Raw genomic sequence first — 17,327 nt, forward strand, 5'->3', positions numbered from 1 at the left:
ATGAAAAAATGTCTGTATCCACTTTACTATTTCAGTTATGGTAATCATCAGTATCACTTGCATCTTGTAATAGCAGCAGGTAAAATAGGTACAGACACATTTTAAGTTTGTCTCCATTAAAAAAAAAAAGTTTTTTACTTCTTTGATATCCCTAAAACAGCCTTCTCCTGTTTTCATTTTTTACCCTTCAGAGGCTTACTCATGGGTAGGATGCTCTGCTCCTATTAGTTGACTCTTAATAAGGGAACAAGACTGGCTAAATCGCATGACTTCAATTATTAAACTAAGATTAAGTAACTGAAATGGGTGTGGTGAGGGTTAATTGACGTTTGTAACCTACTTGAAAATGTTAAAGGCCAAGCTTTGTAATTATACTAAAATATCTGAATGCAACAGTCTAGTTGATTTAGACGCTAGATCTACGTCCAGTAGAACAGAATCTTTAACCTTGTTGCAGAGTAGCAGCCGTGTTAGTCTGTGTCCGCAAAAAGAAAAGGAGGACTTGTGGCACCTTAGAGACTAACACATTTATTTGAGCATAAGCTTTCGTGAGCTACAGCTCACTTCATCGGATGCATTTGGTTTTGCATTTTTCCACTACATTTATTATTATGCGCTAATAAACGTGTTAGTCTCTAAGGTGCCCCAAGTCCTCCTGTTCTTTTTGCGGACACAGACTAACACGGCTGCTACTCTGAAATCAGTCTCCAAGGTGCCACAAGTCCTCCTTTTCTTTTAACCTTGTTGGAAAGCTTTAGAAACGGCCAAAGGCACAACGTTACGGCTTTTAAATCGCCCACCATGTCCTGTAGCCGCTCAAACCTAGTATTTGTTTACAGAATAATCAACCCTGACGTAGAACAGGAGCAGGCAAGATGCAAGCGAGCCCCCCGATCCGTGAAAGTGTCTCCGCCGATGCCCTTCCCGTGCGACTTTCAATAGCGGCCCAAACCCCAGCGGGCGTCCGAAGAAAAACGCCCTCGCTCGCTCGCTCGCTCGACGCCGCGCAGCCAGCGAAGGACTCACCGCGCTGGGAGCCCGCCGCGCTCGGCGCTGACTGGGGAGCCGAAGCCACGCCAGGCTCACGGCAAGGAGGCCGCTAAGCGCAGGCCTCGTCTCCGCGAGACCTTTCGGGTCCTCGGGCGGCGGCGGCGGCTGCTGCGGGCTGCTGCGGGCTCCTGCTTGCTTGCTCGCTCGCTCGCTCGCCCGCCCGCGGGGAAGCTGCTCCTTGCCGCGACGCGGCGCGGGGCTTTTGCTCCTTTAAAGCGGCTCTAAATTTCTCGGGGCGGGCCTGGAGCTCGCGCTGCTTTATTTTGGGCTGGGCGGGCGCTTCCGCCGGAAGCGCTTGCTGCTTCTTCTACCCCGTGCGAGCGCCGGCGGCGCGGCGGCCTGGGCGCCTCCCTTGGACTCCCCGGCGATGACCGGTGGAACCCGGGAAGCGGAGTCGCCCAGGCCGCCGCCCCCGCGCCTGCAGGGCGCCATGTAACCAGCTCAGCAGTTGCTTTCTCTAGCTGTTCGGGGGCAGCTCTGAAGTCTGAACTTCAAGCTGCTTTCACCCATCCGATGAAGTGGGCTGTAGCTCAGGCAAGCTTATGCTCAAACAAACGTGTTCAGTCTCTACGGTGGCACAAGTCCTCCCGTCCTTTTTGCGGGTACAGACTAACACGGCTGCTACTCTGAAACCTCTCCTTACGGTGGGTATGGTAACGCCCATTGCTTCATGTTCTCTGTGTATATAAATCTCCCCACGTATTTTCCACCAAATGCATCCGATGAAGTGAGCTGTAGCTCGCGAAAGCTTATGCTCTAATAAATTTGTTAGTCTCTAAGGTGCCACAAGTTCTCCTTTTCTTTTTGCGGACACAGACTAACATGGCTGCTACTCTGAAACCAAAACAGCTGGTGCAGCTGTTCCCCAGGCAGTCTGTGACTGGAGGCGCTGAGGGGTGCAGTCCCAACCCAAGTAAGTATGAGGGGGGGAGGTGGTGAAACCCAGCTGGCTAAGGGGAGCCACAGCCCCACCCCTACCCCCCTAGTGGTATATTACAGCCTGGAAAAGATGCACAGAAGCCCACTGAGTTTGCAGGGTGGATGCTGCATTCATTGCAAGTCCCACTCCTCCCACACCCACCCTGCAAGGAGCTTGGAGTAGAGGAGGGGGGACAGATGCTGCATTGCAAGTCCTACTCTTCTACCCTGAGCTCCTTGCAGGGTGGGTGTGGGTAGGGGGCAGATGCTGCATGGCAAGTCCCACTCCTCTACCCTGAACTCCTTGCAGAATTGGTGGGGGGCAGATCTGTATGCAAGTCCCACTCCTCTACCCCTTTATTATTTCTAGCACTAGTTTTGCTGCATACAACATTGTTACACATTACACTTACTAAAGTAATGCGTATGTGTATTTACATTACTAAAAAAATTATGGAATTTGTATAAATATCCCCAATTCCCTCCCTCTGAAATGGGTTGGGCTTGTTTTGAAAGGCAGAGCCATTTTTATTTTTTTGAGACTTGGCAAGAAACACTCCCCTGCTCATTTCCACAGGTGACTGAGCTTGCATGTCAGAGAGCTCTGCAACACGTAGAGTTACCGAAACAGGAACATTAGTGTCGATCATTAAGCCTTGAAGGATTTTTATCAGTAAACATGAGTCAATGCTGATTTCACCGTACATGCACAGACCAACAGAAAAACATTTCCAGCAATAATAATCAAAATGTACAGCTAGGCAATGTAAGAAAAACACTGCTTGAGAACTGCTCAGAGATGGTCACGAAATAATTATTGCCTCACATGCACGCACAATTTCCTGCAAGTGTGAAAACAAGTGACAACAGTGCTTAAAAAAGACCATCGCTATTATCTGCCAAGCTCACAGACGAGTAAGCTATTGCAAGTCCCACTCCTCTACCATTCCGGCCCAGAGAGCAGCAGTGGCAGGTGAACAGCCCTGGTGCCAGCCAGGCCTAGAGGCGTTTTGCCTCCACTGGGGCCGTGGAACCTGCTCAGCTACATTCGCCATCACACGGTGACCTTTCTTAGCAGTGAGGATACACGCTATGCTGACTCAGAGGTGTTTAATGCACCCTTATTGTTTGTGGCTTGACAACTCTGATACTGATTGTGGGGAGAACATAATCAAAAGTATTTGCATCTGAATGTCTGCAGTGTGTGTGTATGTGTGCGCGCACATGCATGTGCATTTCCCCCTCTCAATTTCCCTTATTCCCTTCCCTTTACTTACTAAAGGCTGGTCTACATAGACACGCTAAAGCTGTGAAGTTAATGCCCAAGCAGGCCTGTCATAAATATAAAGGGAAGGGTAAACACCTTTAAAATCCCTCCTGGCCAGAGGAAACACCCTTTCACCTGTAAACGGTTAAGAAGCTAGGATAACCTCGCTGGCACCTGACCAAAAATGATCAATGAGGAGACAAGATACTTTCAAAGCTGGAGGGGGGAAAAAAACAAAAAAGGAATGGAGTCTTAGAACTTAGTAAGTAATCTAGCTAGATATGCATTAGATTCTGTTTTGTTTAAATGGCTGATAAAATAAGCTGTGCTGAATGGAATGGATATTCCTGGTTTTGTGTCTTTTTGTAACTTAAGGTTTTGCCTAGAGGGATTCTCTGTTTTGAATCTGATTACCCTGCAAGGTATTTACGATCCTGATTTTACAGAGGTGATTCTTTTTACTTTTTCTTCCATTAAAATTCTTCTTTTAAGAACCTGATTGCTTCTTCATTGTTCTTAAGATCCAAGGGTTTGGGTCTGTGTTCACCTATGCAAATTGGTGAGGATTTTTATCAAGCCTTCCCCAGGAAAGGGAGTATAGAGTTTGGAGAGGATTTTGGGGGGAAAGACGTTTCCAAGCAGGCTCTTTCCCTGTTATGTATTTGTTAGACGCTTGGTGGTGGCAGCAATAAAGTCCAAGGGCAAAAGGTAAAATAGTTTGTACCTTGGGGAAGTTTTAACCTAAACTGGTAAAAATAAGCTTAGGGGGTTTTCATGCAGGTCCCCACATCTGCACCCTAGAGTTCAGGGTGGGGAAGGAACCTTGACAAGGTCCGAGCCCTGGCCGGCCCGCTCGCCACAGTTGCCCCAAGCTCTGGGCCACCGCCTGATCTGAACAGGCCCTGGCCTGCCTGCCACAGCTGCTCCAGGTGCTGGCTGGCCTGAGCACTGGCCCACCAGATGACCCCAGCCTCCCCAAGTCCTGGGCAAGCCCTGAGCTCTTGCACACTTGAGGGGGGGGGGGAGATGGAGCGAGGTCGGGAAGAGCAGCATGGGCAGGGCCATGGGGGAAGAACAGAAAGTGGGAGTAGGGCCTTGGGACAGGCCTTATTCTAGGCATCCAGATGCCTATCTCCCACCAAATCCCCAGAGCGACTCACCAATCAGGGCAGATAGGCTAGCAAATGCCTATTTTGTGGATTAGGCACAATCTGGTAGGAGTGCTCAAGGGCTGCCTACTAGATGGGGTTTCATTCAAAGCCTGGCCAAAGAAGGAGGTGGGGTGGTTGTGCCACTGCTCACCTTATAACATTTAGCACAGTGATTAGAGCACTCACCTGGATGTGGGAGACTCCAAGTGCAACTTCCTCCTTGGCAGAGGGAGAGAGAGGATTTGAACAGTGGTCTCCCACCTCTCAGGTGAGTTCTCCAACCACTGGGCTAAAACTTGCACGGTAGGCACTACCACCACCACCACCACCACCACCTCCTCCTCCTCCTCCTCCTGCAGCAGCTGTTTTGTGTGGAGTTAGGCACCTGCCTAGCTCATTCTGACACAAAACAGATTAGCGCCTAAGACACCCGAGTCCAGGAGAGTGGTTCCCAGTTGTGGATAGCTCGCATGGATAGGTGCCTCCTTGCAGTCCCAACTTCTGTGAGAGGGGCAAGGCTTGGGACACGTGCCTCTCACTGGCATCTCCCATTGGCTACATTGGGGGGGGTCCAGCTAGTGAGCTGGCTTTTGTGAATCACATTCTTGGAAGCAAAAAGAAAAGGAGTACTTGTGGCACCTTAGAGACTAACAAATTTATTTGAGTATAAGCTTTCGTGAGCCACAGCTCACTTCACTGAATAAATAAATTCATTCAAATAAATTTGTTAGTCTCTAAGGTGCCACAAGTACTCCTTTTCTTTTTGCAAATACAGACTAACATGGCTGCTACTCTGAAACCATTCTTAGAAGCCAATTTGTCCCCATTCATTGTATAGGGAGCACAGGCACCTAACTCAGCTTTTGTGAATTGCAGTGTTGTTCCTGTGATTTTCTAGCGAGACACTTAAAAATTAGGTGGTGTGATGCTCAGCATCACAATACCTAAGTCCTGGTATTAATCTAGCCCTTATGCCCTTTCCTCACTGCTAAAAAGAGTGAATTTTTTTTTTACCTCAAAGTAACTAAGGTACATGAGCTATTCTGAGGTAAAAACACAGTGAGATCAAGACACTTCAGTTTTAGCAGTGAAGAAAAGGCCTAAGACAATATCTCTGAAATAAGATCAGTGGGAAGTGTGCTCATGTGTGCAAAACTGCAAATTTTATGTTGAAAACTAGTTGTTCAATATGTGTAACAGTGACAATGGGGGAAGTCTGTATAAGGAAGAATGGTAATTTTTCTGCGTAATAGCTTGTGTTTAAAAAGTATACATAGTATTCCAAATACTGTTTACAATGTGTTATGCTGTTTTCAATGTTTTGTGTCCATTAAGTGTTTGTTTAATATAGAAATTGTATGGCCTAATCAATACAGGAAACACACTAATAAAGAATATCATCTCCATTCAGGGTTTTATATATAATAGTCCTGAGGTTTAGCTCTGTAGAATGCATTTCCAAACTGCAAAAATACTTTTCTTTATTTGTGTCTACATTTAAAATAGAGATTTCACAATGGTAGCAATTTATGCCTGGAGTGCTCCCATCCTTGTCTCTCTAACCTCTGTTTGCTAGAAGCTGGGAGTGGACAAGGGGTGGATCACTCCATGATTTCCTGTTCGTTCCCTCTGAAGCATCTGGCATTGGCCATTATCAGAAGACAGGATACTGGACTAGATGGACCATTGGTCTGACCCAGCATGACCATTCTTATATTCTTGGCCAGACTACAAATTATGACAGGGCAGCAAAAACCAATACCCAGAGATCAGTAACTGCTATCTGGAGCAAATTGTGCTGGCAGCAGTTTGAAAACAATATACCAACATCACTCCTTGCTTATGATCTACAGTGTCCCTGCATCAGGCGTGCAACTTCAGAAGCAACCCCAACATCAAAGAAAGTGATTGCAGAAGATGCACATTATCTCACTCCTGAACCACAAGTGTACAGTAAGCCTCTTCTTGTATCATGCTCAGCTGTTGATGCATGCATGGAAAATGTGTCTTTTCCCTTCCTCCACTTTTCCTATAGCAAATGTGCAGAATGCCTATTGTTAAATTAATATCACCTTAGCTCACTCCCATGACCTCCTTCAGCACACGCACACTGACAATGGCCATTTCCTCCTCCTCCCCGCCCACTCCAGTGGTATCACCAGCCCTGCTAAGATGCTGCTAAACAGCCCAGGAGTTGGGCCATACCAATTTCACAGGTGGGTAGTGAAGAAAGAGATAGGACTTGCGGACAATACAGAAGTCAGGAGGGAGCAGGTAGGTGGGATATAGAAGCTTGGGCAAGGATGGAAGCAGTGGGGTGCCATATGCAACTTCCCATGGGCTCAGGGTATGCAAAAGAAGGGGAAACCATGTTGAGTCACTCACACACCTATCACACATGCACACAGGCAAACAGAGTTACTCCTGGGGGAATTCTGTGCCAAAAAATTAAAAATTCTGCACACAATATTCTAAAATTCTTCAAATTTTATTTGTCAAAATAACACTACATAATCACACCAATTTCAATTATTTTGGCAATTTATTTCAAATATCTGTCAGCAAGTATGTCTGTAACAATACAGACACACCCAAAAATTCCCCCAGGAATAGAGTGTTAAAGAAACCCCTATGACAACCCAGTTCCTGTTTCTCTGCTCCACTCCAGAGCCCAGCTATGGGGCCAGATGCTCACAACCCCACCCCCCCCAAGCCCAGTAGGCGGGCCAGACACCCACAAGCCCTCCACACCTAGAGCCCAGCCAGGGTTCCCCCCCAGCCAACACACCCAAACCTCCTCCCCCCCAGAGACCAGTCAAGGAGGCCCCCTGCTCAGATGCCTGCACCCCCTCCCCCCAGAGATCCAGAGGGAGAAACAGCCTGATGCTTGGTCCCAGGCTTGCACGGAGTTTCCTGCGCGCTGCCAACTCCTTCCCTCAGGGAGTGCTGGGAACTACAGCTGCCGGGAACCCTCTAGCTCCCTCCCCCTCCCCCTGGCCTTGTCTTCTGTGTGTGAGCTGGGCTCTGCTGGGTCCAGCAGCCTCTAGTGGCAGCCAGCAGCACTGCAGCCCGTTTCTGTGGGGGGAATGAAATTCTGTGTGCACCTTAATTTCTGCAAATTTCTGCATTGCGCAATGGCGCAGAATTCTCCCAGGAGTGCAGAGCGCAGGGGAAGGAAAAAATGAGATTGCTCTGAATAAAGGAAAATGAGAAAGGACTAGAATGAGAGTCTGTTTGGATAACACAGAGCCTGATATGTCTGGGACTAACAATCCAAGCCAGACCTGGGATGCAGCAGGGGGTAGGGAGGCAGACGAACACTTGTAGTGCTATGCAAATGCAAGCCTCGACTTGCAGTTCATAAAGGCAGAATGGCATGACAAAGGAACTGCCCCTCTCCACTGCACAGTGCACATGTTCAGTTTTAGGCAATTTCTGAGGAAGATACACAGAAATGGAAAGGGACTACAGAAGCAGTCGAAATTAACAAGAATTTATCGGAGACATGAAAAAAAAAGAGTGAAATAGCTAAATGAACATATCATTTATCATTGGGAGACATGAATAGCAAACAGAGCTCTAAACAGGGGAGTTTGAGTGGGAGTTCTGTTGGAGGAGAAGGTAGTTGTACTTGGTTTTGTATTTTTAGTATTTGTATTTGTGTGTGTGTAGGGGTTTTGTGCTGGGAGAGCAGCTGAGCCTGATTAGGGGGTGGGCTTTGTGCTGAGAGAGCAGCTGAGCCCTGCCTAGGGGGTGGGGCTTCTGACTAGGGGCCCTATAAAGGTAGCCAGCCAGTCAGGCAGCGGCACAGGCGCTAGCAAACAGAGCTCTAAACAGGGGAGTTTGAGTGGGAGTTTGGATTGTGGTGCTTGTTTGGGGTTTGCTTTTGCTGGGGGGTGTGTGGTCTTTTTGGTGTGGCTTGTGTTTCCCAGATGAACAGGATTTAGGTGGGAAGGAGATGACAGATACAGAGGCAGCTGTGGGAATGACTCCTGCAGTGAAAGACACATTGAGGATGACTGGATGTGGAAGCTGTGGTATGTACATGATCCTGGAGGGGGGAACCGGTAAGAGTTTTTTCTGCATGAAATGTTGTCTGATAGAGCTGATGGAGGAAAAGATGCAGGTGGAAAGTCTTGTTGAGTTTAGGAAGGGGTTTGAGCAGATGATGGAGCAAAGATATGAGGTATCTGAAGGGAAAAGCTCAGACTCACAGATGGAAGCAGGGCTGGGGAATTTTGAGAAGAGACTGGGTGAGGAAAGTGGTCAGTGGAAACATGTGACTCAAAGAACCAGGCAGAGAAAAAGACGGGCTAGGGAAGGAGAAACAGAGCTTAGGAACAGGTTTGCAGAGTTGGAAAATGAAGAAGGGGCTCAGCAGGTACTTGTTGAAGGTGGAACGGTAAGGAAGAAGAGAAGAGAGGCTAGTCCTATAGGAAAAGGGAAAGAGTCAAGGGAGACTACACCAAATATGAGCCCCAGGAGGATACAGGATGGGTTGAAGAGGATTGTAAGGGAAAATAGAAATGGAAAGAACTTGTAGCCAGAGGGAACAGGGGAGAGACTGGAGAATACCACTGTTACCAGGAAAAGGCAGGTCTATGTGATCGGGGACTCTTTATTGAGAAGAATAGACAGGCCTGTAACTAGAGCTGATCCTGAGAATAGAAGGGTGTGCTGTCTTCTGGGTGCTAAGATACGGGATGTAGACCTGAGGTTGAAAAGGATCCTCAAGGGAGCGGGAAAGAATCCCCAAATTATCCTTCATGTGGGAACAAATGATACAGCCAGATTCTCGCTGGAAAGTATCAAGGGAGACTATGCTAGGCTGGGGAAGACGCTTAAGGAAATTGAGGCTCAGGTGATCTTTAGCGGGATCCTTCCTGTTCCTAGAGAAGGGCAACATAGGTCTGACAAGATTATGACTGTCAACAGATGGCTTAGGCAGTGGTGCTATAAGGAGGGCTTTGGGATGTATGGCCACTGGGAGGCATTCACGGACAGAGGTCAGTTCTCTCGGGATGGACTTCATCTGAGTAGGGAAGGAAATAGACTTCTAGGATCGAGGCTGGCACAACTGATAAAGAGAGCTTTAAACTAGGAATTGGGGGGAGATGGATGGGAGATGTCCAGAAAATCTCCACGCCAGATTTTAGCATTGAGAGGGAAGAAGATGAAGTAAGAAAGGATACAGCCGTGGGTAGGAGAATGTATATAAGGAGCGAGGGCGGTGTGGATACTAGTCTAATAGGTTATACTGGCTGTAGAATGACCGTGCCTAATAGGTACAAAATGTGAGCGAGGCCAAACAGCAAAAATTAAGATGTTTGTACACCAATGCGAGGAGTCTAGGTAACAAAATGGAGGAACTAGAGCTACTGGTGCAGGAAGTGAAACCAGATATTATAGGGATAACAGAAACATGGTGGAATAGTAGTCATGACTGGACTACAGGTATTGAAGGGTATGTGCTGTTTAGGAAAGACAGAAACAAAGGTAAAGGGGGTGGAGTAGCATTGTATATCAACGATGAGTTAGAATGTAAAGAAATAAGAAGCGATGCAATGGATAAGACAGAGTCCGTCTGGGCAAAAATTACATTGGGGAAGAAAACTAGTAAAGCCTCTCCTACGATAGTGCTTGGGGTGTGCTATAGACCTCCGGGATCTAATTTGGATATGGATAGAACCCTTTTTAATGTCTTTAATCAAGTAAATACTAATGGAAACTGCGTGATCATGGGAGACTTTAACTTCCCAGATATAGACTGGAGGACCAGTGCTAGTAATAATAATAGGGCTCAGATTTTCCTAGATGCGATAGCTGATAGATTCCTTCATCAAGTAGTTGCTGAACCGACTAGAGGGGATGCCATTTTAGATTTAATTTTGGTGAGTAGCGAGGACCTCATAGAAGAAATGGTTGTAGGGGACAATCTTGGCTCAAGTGATCATGAGCTAATTCAGTTCAAACTAAATGGAAGGATTAACAAAAATAAATCTGCAACTAGGGTTTTTGATTTCAAAAGGGCTGACTTTCAAAAATTAAGGAAATTAGTTAGGGAAGTGGATTGGACTGAGGAACTTATGGATCTAAAGGGAGAGGAGGCCTGGGATTACTTTAAATCAAAGTTGCAGAAGCTATCGGAAGCCTGTATCCCAAGAAAGGGGAAAAAATTCATAGGAAGGAGTTGTAGACCAAGCTGGATGAGCAAGCATCTTAGAGAGGTGATTATGAAGAAGCAGAAAGCATACAGGGAGTGGAAGATGGGAGGGATCAGCAAGGAAAGCTACCTAATTGAGGTCAGAAGATGTAGGGATAAAGTGAGAGAGGCTAAAAGTCGAGTAGAGTTGGACCTTGCAAAGGGAATTAAAACCAATAGTAAAAGGTTCTATAGCCATACAAATAAGAAGAAAACTAAGAAGGACGAAGTGGGGCCGCTTAACACTGAGGATGGAGCGGAGGTTAAAGATAATCTAGGCATGGCCCAATATCTAAACAAATACTTTGCCTCAGTCTTTAATAAGGCTAAAGAGGATCTTGGGGATAATGGTAGCATGACAAATGGGAAGGAGGATATAGAGGTAGATATTACCATATCAGAGGTAGAAGCGAAACTGAAACAGCTTAATGGGACTAAATCGGGGGGCCCAGATAATCTTCATCCAAGAATATTAAAGGAATTGGCACCTGAAATTGCAAGCCCATTAGCAAGAATTTTTAATGAATCTGTAAACTCAGGAGTAGTACCGAATGATTGGAGAATTGCTAATATAGTTCCTATTTTTAAGAAAGGAAAAAAAAGTGATCCGGGTAACTACAGGCCAGTTAGTTTGACATCTGTAGTATGCAAGGTCCTGGAAAAAATTTTGAAGGAGAAATTAGTTAAGGACATTGAAGTCAATGGTAAATGGGACAAAATACAACATGGTTTTACAAAAGGTAGATCATGCCAAACCAACCTGATCTCCTTTTTTGAAAAGGTAACAGATTTTTTAGATAAAGGAAATGCAGTGGATCTAATTTACCTAGATTTCAGTAAGGCATTTGATACCGTGCCACATGGGGAATTATTAGTTAAATTGGAGAAGATGGGGATCAATATGAACATCAGAAGGTAGATAAGGAATTGGTTAAAGGGGAGACTGCAACGGGTCCTACTGAAAGGCGAACTGTCAGGTTGGAGGGAGGTTACCAGTGGAGGTCCTCAGGGATCGGTTTTGGGACCAATCTTATTTAATCTTTTTCTTACTGACCTTGGCACAAAAAGTGGGAGTGTGCTAATAAAGTTTGCAGATGATACAAAGCTGGGAGGTATTGCCAATTCGGAGAAGGATCGGGATATTATACAGGAGGATCTGGATGACCTTGTAAACTGGAGTAATAGTAATAGGATGAAATTTAATAGTGAGAAGTGTAAGGTTATGCATTTAGGGATTAATAACAAGAATTTTAGTTATAAGTTGGGGACGCATCAATTAGAAGTAACGGAAGAGGAGAAGGACCTTGGAGTATTGGTTGATCATAGGATGACTATGAGCTGCCAATGTGATATGGCTGTGAAAAAAGCTAATGTGGTTTTGGGATGCATCAGGAGAGGCATTTCCAGTAGGGATAAGGAGGTTTTAGTACCGTTATACAAGGCACTGGTGAGACCTCACCTAGAATACTGTGTGCAGTTCTGGTCTCCCATGTTTAAAAAGGATGAATTCAAACTGGAGCAGGTACAGAGAAGGGCTACTAGGATGATCCGAGGAATGGAAAACTTGTCTTATGAAAGGAGACTTAAGGAGCTTGGCTTGTTTAGCCTAACTAAAAGAAGGTTGAGGGGAGATATGATTGCTCTCTATAAATATATCAGAGGGATAAATATAGGAGAGGGAGAGGAATTATTTAAGCTCAGCACCAATGTGGACACAAGAACAAATGGGTATAAACTGGCCACCAGGAAGTTTAGACTTGAAATCAGACGAAGGTTTTTAACCATCAGAGGAGTGAAGTTTTGGAATAACCTTCCAAGGGAAGCAGTGGGGGCAAAAGATCTATCTGGTTTTAAGATTCTACTCGCTAAGTTTATGGAGGAGATGGTATGATGGGATAATGGGATTTTGGTAAGTAACTGATCTTTAAATATTCAGGGTAAATAGGCCAAATCCCCTGAGATGGGATATTAGATGGATGGGATCTGATTTACTATAGAAAACTCTTTCCTGGGTATCTGGCTGGTGAATCTTGCCCATGTGCTCAGGGTTTGGCTGATTGCCATGTTTGGGGTCGGGAGGGAGTTTTCCTCCAGGGCAGATTGGAGAGGCCCTGGAGGTTTTTTTTTGCCTTCCTTTGTAGCATGGGGCATGGTTGACTGGAGGGAGGCTTCTCTGCTCCCTCGAAGTTTTGAACCATGATTTGAGGACTTCAATAGCTCAGACATGGGTGAGGTTTTTCACAGGAGTGGGTGGGTGACATTCTGTGGCCTGCGCTGTGCAGGAGGTTGGACTAGATGATCAGAGTGGTCCCTTCTGACCTTAGTATCTATGAATAGTTAGCAGGTATTTGAATGGGGTGTGCCTGAAAAGGAAAGAGAAATTAAATTTAAGATAAAAGCAGAGGAAGCAACTAGATATAATAAGAGGACATTATGAAAAGCCTATATAGGTTGAAAAAAATTAGTGATAGTAATTCCTTTGACATTATGATTGAAAGAAGATAAACTGAAATAACTAATACTCTGAAAAGATTATAGAAAACCCAGGCTTTTCTTATTTTCATAAGAAATTGCTATAGTAATGTCCAAACTATCTTCACATGGAGGTTACATAGGAAAAAAAAATCAGCCTTTACCGGAAAGTGAAATGTTAAGGAAATCACTTTTTCAATGACATCACCAGTGACTTCTAATAGTTTAAAACAGTGTTTCTCAAATGCAGCCACCAGTGGCTTTTCTTGCAGCCACATCCTCCTGGGCAGTGATGAAAGGGTGGGGGAAGAGGGCAAAGCAGTGCCCCCTCCTCCTCTCCAGTGCTCCTGGATGCACTACCTTGGTGTTGGTTGCTGGAGCCAACAGCAGGGGTTGGGCCCTGCCCTCTTCTGGAGTCACCTGGGGCACAGTGCTGTAGGAGCAGGCAGCCTGTGAGTTCCCTACCGGCCAATGTATTAGTCCTCATGTGGCCCTCATGGTGATTTGAGTTTGTGATCTCTGCTCTGGCTGCAGGGCTTCAGGCTCCAGCCCCCGCATTGCCTACCCCCCTGCCCCGATCTCCTCTGGCCCCCACTGCCTTCCATGACCCTCCATCCAGGGCTTAATTTGAACCCAGGCTTGCCAGGGCTGAGTAAATCTGCTGTGAAGTGATACTTGTATGTTTGTTAATATCACTTTTCACAACAGACTTGCTAGCTAGCAATAAGTAAGTTTCAATGATGTGGACATGTATATTTGCCTATTTATTTGGTTTTCCTAAAGCTAATTAAGTATTTTAGGAAAAACTGTGAGAGCGGCCACCAGCAAGAGTTGATGGCTGCACTCTGAGGCCACCAAAAAATTTGTCCTGAGAACCCCTGAAAGGAGTTAATGCCTATATACAGTCCGATACTCTTTTCTATAGCAATGTAGAATTAATCTGGGCAAAAACAGGCTGAAGAAATCTAAGGGAAATAAACACTAAAATATAGGGAGAAAATAATCAGAGGAGGAAAAGGAAAAAACAAAAAACTAAGTAACGGTTTTCACTTTAGAGCAAATTGTTTCAAATGTTTTGAGATGAGCTATCCATTCGTAAGTATAGTACTCCAAGAGTTTCTTCTGCTAAGACAATGAGAACCCTGCACAAGGACTGTATAATATAAAACCGAAAACACTAATGACCACACTCATAACATTACAAACAAAAGACACATGGACGAAGGTCAAAAATAGAAAAAAAAGACTGATAAAATAAATACTTTTTGAAACTACAAATACAAGTCAGGATTATGCTCAAAAATTTTTTGAATATAGTCAGGGCCTACACTGTTAAATACAGAAGAAAAATTGAGGAAATCAGTGTGAATAGACAAAAAGTGAGAAATGTAAGTTTTGAGAGAAAAACTAAAAAAAAAAAAAAACATTTTGATCAGATTTGCCATAGGATATGAAACCTTTCATTTATAGATCACCAGTTCAAACGCAGCCAACCTTGGTAGTGACCGAAACCTGATGGCTACTCTGTGACCTATATAAAGTGACTTAATGGACTTAGTCTAGTTCCTAATGAACTGGTGCTTGCATCATAAAAACTATCACAATTGGGATCCTCATTGGCAATTTAAGCTGAGAGGCCAAGGATCGAAGGGTCAGATAGTGCATTATTCTCAGTACTAGAGCTGGACCACTTAGTTCACTAGGATTGAAGTGCGTAGCAGGGGTGCTGAAGCAATTTTTATAGTCGGGGTGCTGAGAGCCATTGAACCAAACTGTAAATCCTGGATATAATGGGTTATATCCATTATTATTATCCAGCAGCACCCCTAACATCCCTAGTTCCAACACCTATGGTGGGGGCAACACTGATAAATCTACATTTGCATAGCCATTGTTCCAGCTATATGAGTTCTATGTACTGATCTATTTTAAATCCTATTCCTTTCACAAGCATCAAATTCACAAGCACCCACAAAGTTGAAAACTGGTGGTTAGAAAAGAATAAAGACTTGTGCCTTCATGCAGTATCTTTTTCCCTCAAAGGGATACAATTTTTCTAGATAATATAGGTGAGAATAAAAAGAGGAGTAAATACTTATAAAATAGTTTGAAAATGTTCTCATATAGAAAAAGAGAAAAGAACTTCAATAACTAGAGAATGGGTATACATCTAGCACACAGTAGCATTTAGCACATATTTAGCTCCCAATTTTTAAAGAGGACACTTGTATAAGGATATCTGAAGTCAAAGTGACCTGGGATGGCACTATCCTCTGTAAAATAGTAAGGTGCTTATCTGTTTAGACAAATACAGGGTGCTGGGTTATTTTTTAATATTCATTTTTAAAAATGCTTTGAATATACTGAGACATTCAAATAGAAGGCAATGCCATCAGAAACATATAAAACAAAACCCAAAACGTTACCTTAATTTGTCAGAGTCTTCAGAAATGTTATCATCTTGCTTTTCCTGGATTAAATCTCTGTTTGCTTCCCCTTTGCATGATTGTAGATTGCTCTCCTGTGGAACTTCTTGGTTTGAACAACTGTTTGACCTAGTCCTTTGTTTTAACGTGGGTTTCTGTTCACCATTCGCTACTTCTGGGTTACTCTTTCTCTGGCAGCCATCCCATCTTGGCCAAGTGTTTCCCATGTTTCTATAAATAACATTTATATTTCAATGCCATTAGCATTATCGAAGTCAACAGCTTCTAAGATTTTAATTATTTTCTTAAGAAGTAGTCTTTATTGCCATTCTATTACCAGCATTTTAACAGTAACACACATGTAGGAGGAGTACAGGCTAAGTTGTTGACAGCTGTCCAAATGTAATATTGAGTATCTCATTAATAAGTAGGGCTTTAAAATCTGCAGGATGATGCAAGCTAGGTAATTCTTCTTACTGGTAAAAGAGAAGAATATACTTTTTTTTTTTTTTACACTAGTAATATATTGCTATATTGTCACTGATAGAATCTAGTATATTGAGACCTGGTTACCATGAAAGATTGTATCTGCAAATTTTTTGCTCATTCTTTATGGAATTATCCCCACATGACACCCAGGCCTTCACAAGGCACTGATTGTGTTTAATCAACTCAAGTTCTTCCTTCACAAATTCTGAAATGTAAGTCAATCTAATGCTGTTAGTGGTTGCATTGATTAGACTGCCATACACTATTGTCGTGAACATGCCACATATACAATTAGGGTTGCCAACCCTCCAGGATTGGCTGGGAGTCTCCCGGAATTGGCATCAATCTCCTGTTGACTATCGAAAGCAATCCAGGAGATTTTAATAGGATATTTTAAGAAAGTGACATTATGTCATGTTGGGAGCAAAAAAAATCTCCTGGAATAGCTTCAATCAGAGTTGGCAACCCTATACACAATGTGTGCGGTAATCTTTTTCACTTGCTAGTTATCTCATTAACTAGCACACCAAAGATCTGAAAAATCGCCATTTGACAATTCAGTGTTTATTATTGGTCACGGATCACTATTGGAATGATATTTAAGACAGCACTATTCTTGTACAAATTCACCATGTCTGCAATAACTGAATAATAAACCAAATACACTATTTCATTTACCCTTAAAATCGAATGAATAAATGCAAAAAACACTCTTAAAAAAAACCATGCAGAACAAATAAAAAAGGAAAGAATAAAATTGTTTAAAACTAAATGTGTGGAATTGTAATTCCACATTTGGAGTTGTCATCTCATAGATAATTAAGCACAGTATCCATTCATTTTGTTAAGCAACTTTCATGAAAGTTTGGATCCTGGTTCCTGGGAAGCCAGCCAGATCTGCAACAGACTGAAATCTACTTTATTAGATAGAAAAGGAAACTTTTAAAGAGTAGGCCCTAGTTCATGTTTTATGATTTTGTTTTGTATTATAATCATTTGTTTCCATCATTCTCTGGTGTTCCTAGTGGAATCTCTATTCGTTCTTAAATAAACCTTTTTTCGTTGAATTACAAGTGCTGTGTAGTTTTATCTGAGCGGTGGTTAAAGGTAAAATTAGGGAACACTGCTCTTTTGGGTGCGGAGAATCTCTGGGATTTCTGAGAGTGGCCAATGTCAGGGAAAAATCAAATGCACAACTACAAAATGGGGAATAACTGGCTAGATGGTAGCACTGCTGAAAAGGATTTCAGATTTACAGTGGATAACAAACTGAATATGAGTCAACAATGTGATGCAAGCTGTGGAAAAAAGTCTAATATTGTGGGGTATATTAACAAGAGTGCCACACGTAA

General features: G+C 43.8%; 1 protein-coding gene across 5 annotated transcripts in view; it reads right to left on the reverse strand.

Moving 5' to 3' along the window:
- Window positions 1-17,327, reverse strand: part of OTULIN (OTU deubiquitinase with linear linkage specificity) — a 54,572-nt gene that overhangs the window by 30,851 nt on the left and 6,394 nt on the right. Inside the window, exon 2 of one of the 5 annotated variants that reach the window (XM_038389928.2) lies at window positions 15,487-15,717. The exons of 1 other annotated variant lie outside the window; for it this stretch is intronic. In XM_038389928.2, the coding sequence (XP_038245856.1) occupies window positions 15,487-15,717 (231 nt within the window). Of the gene's footprint in view, window positions 1-199; window positions 436-1,026; window positions 1,339-15,486; window positions 15,718-17,327 lie in introns of those variants that run through there. 3 more of the 5 variants (XM_038389930.2, XM_038389931.2, XM_043508453.1) reach the window with 3 other exon arrangements.

This window comes from Dermochelys coriacea, chromosome 2 (genome assembly GCF_009764565.3).
Source record: "Dermochelys coriacea isolate rDerCor1 chromosome 2, rDerCor1.pri.v4, whole genome shotgun sequence".
Classification (NCBI taxonomy): domain Eukaryota; kingdom Metazoa; phylum Chordata; order Testudines; family Dermochelyidae; genus Dermochelys; species Dermochelys coriacea.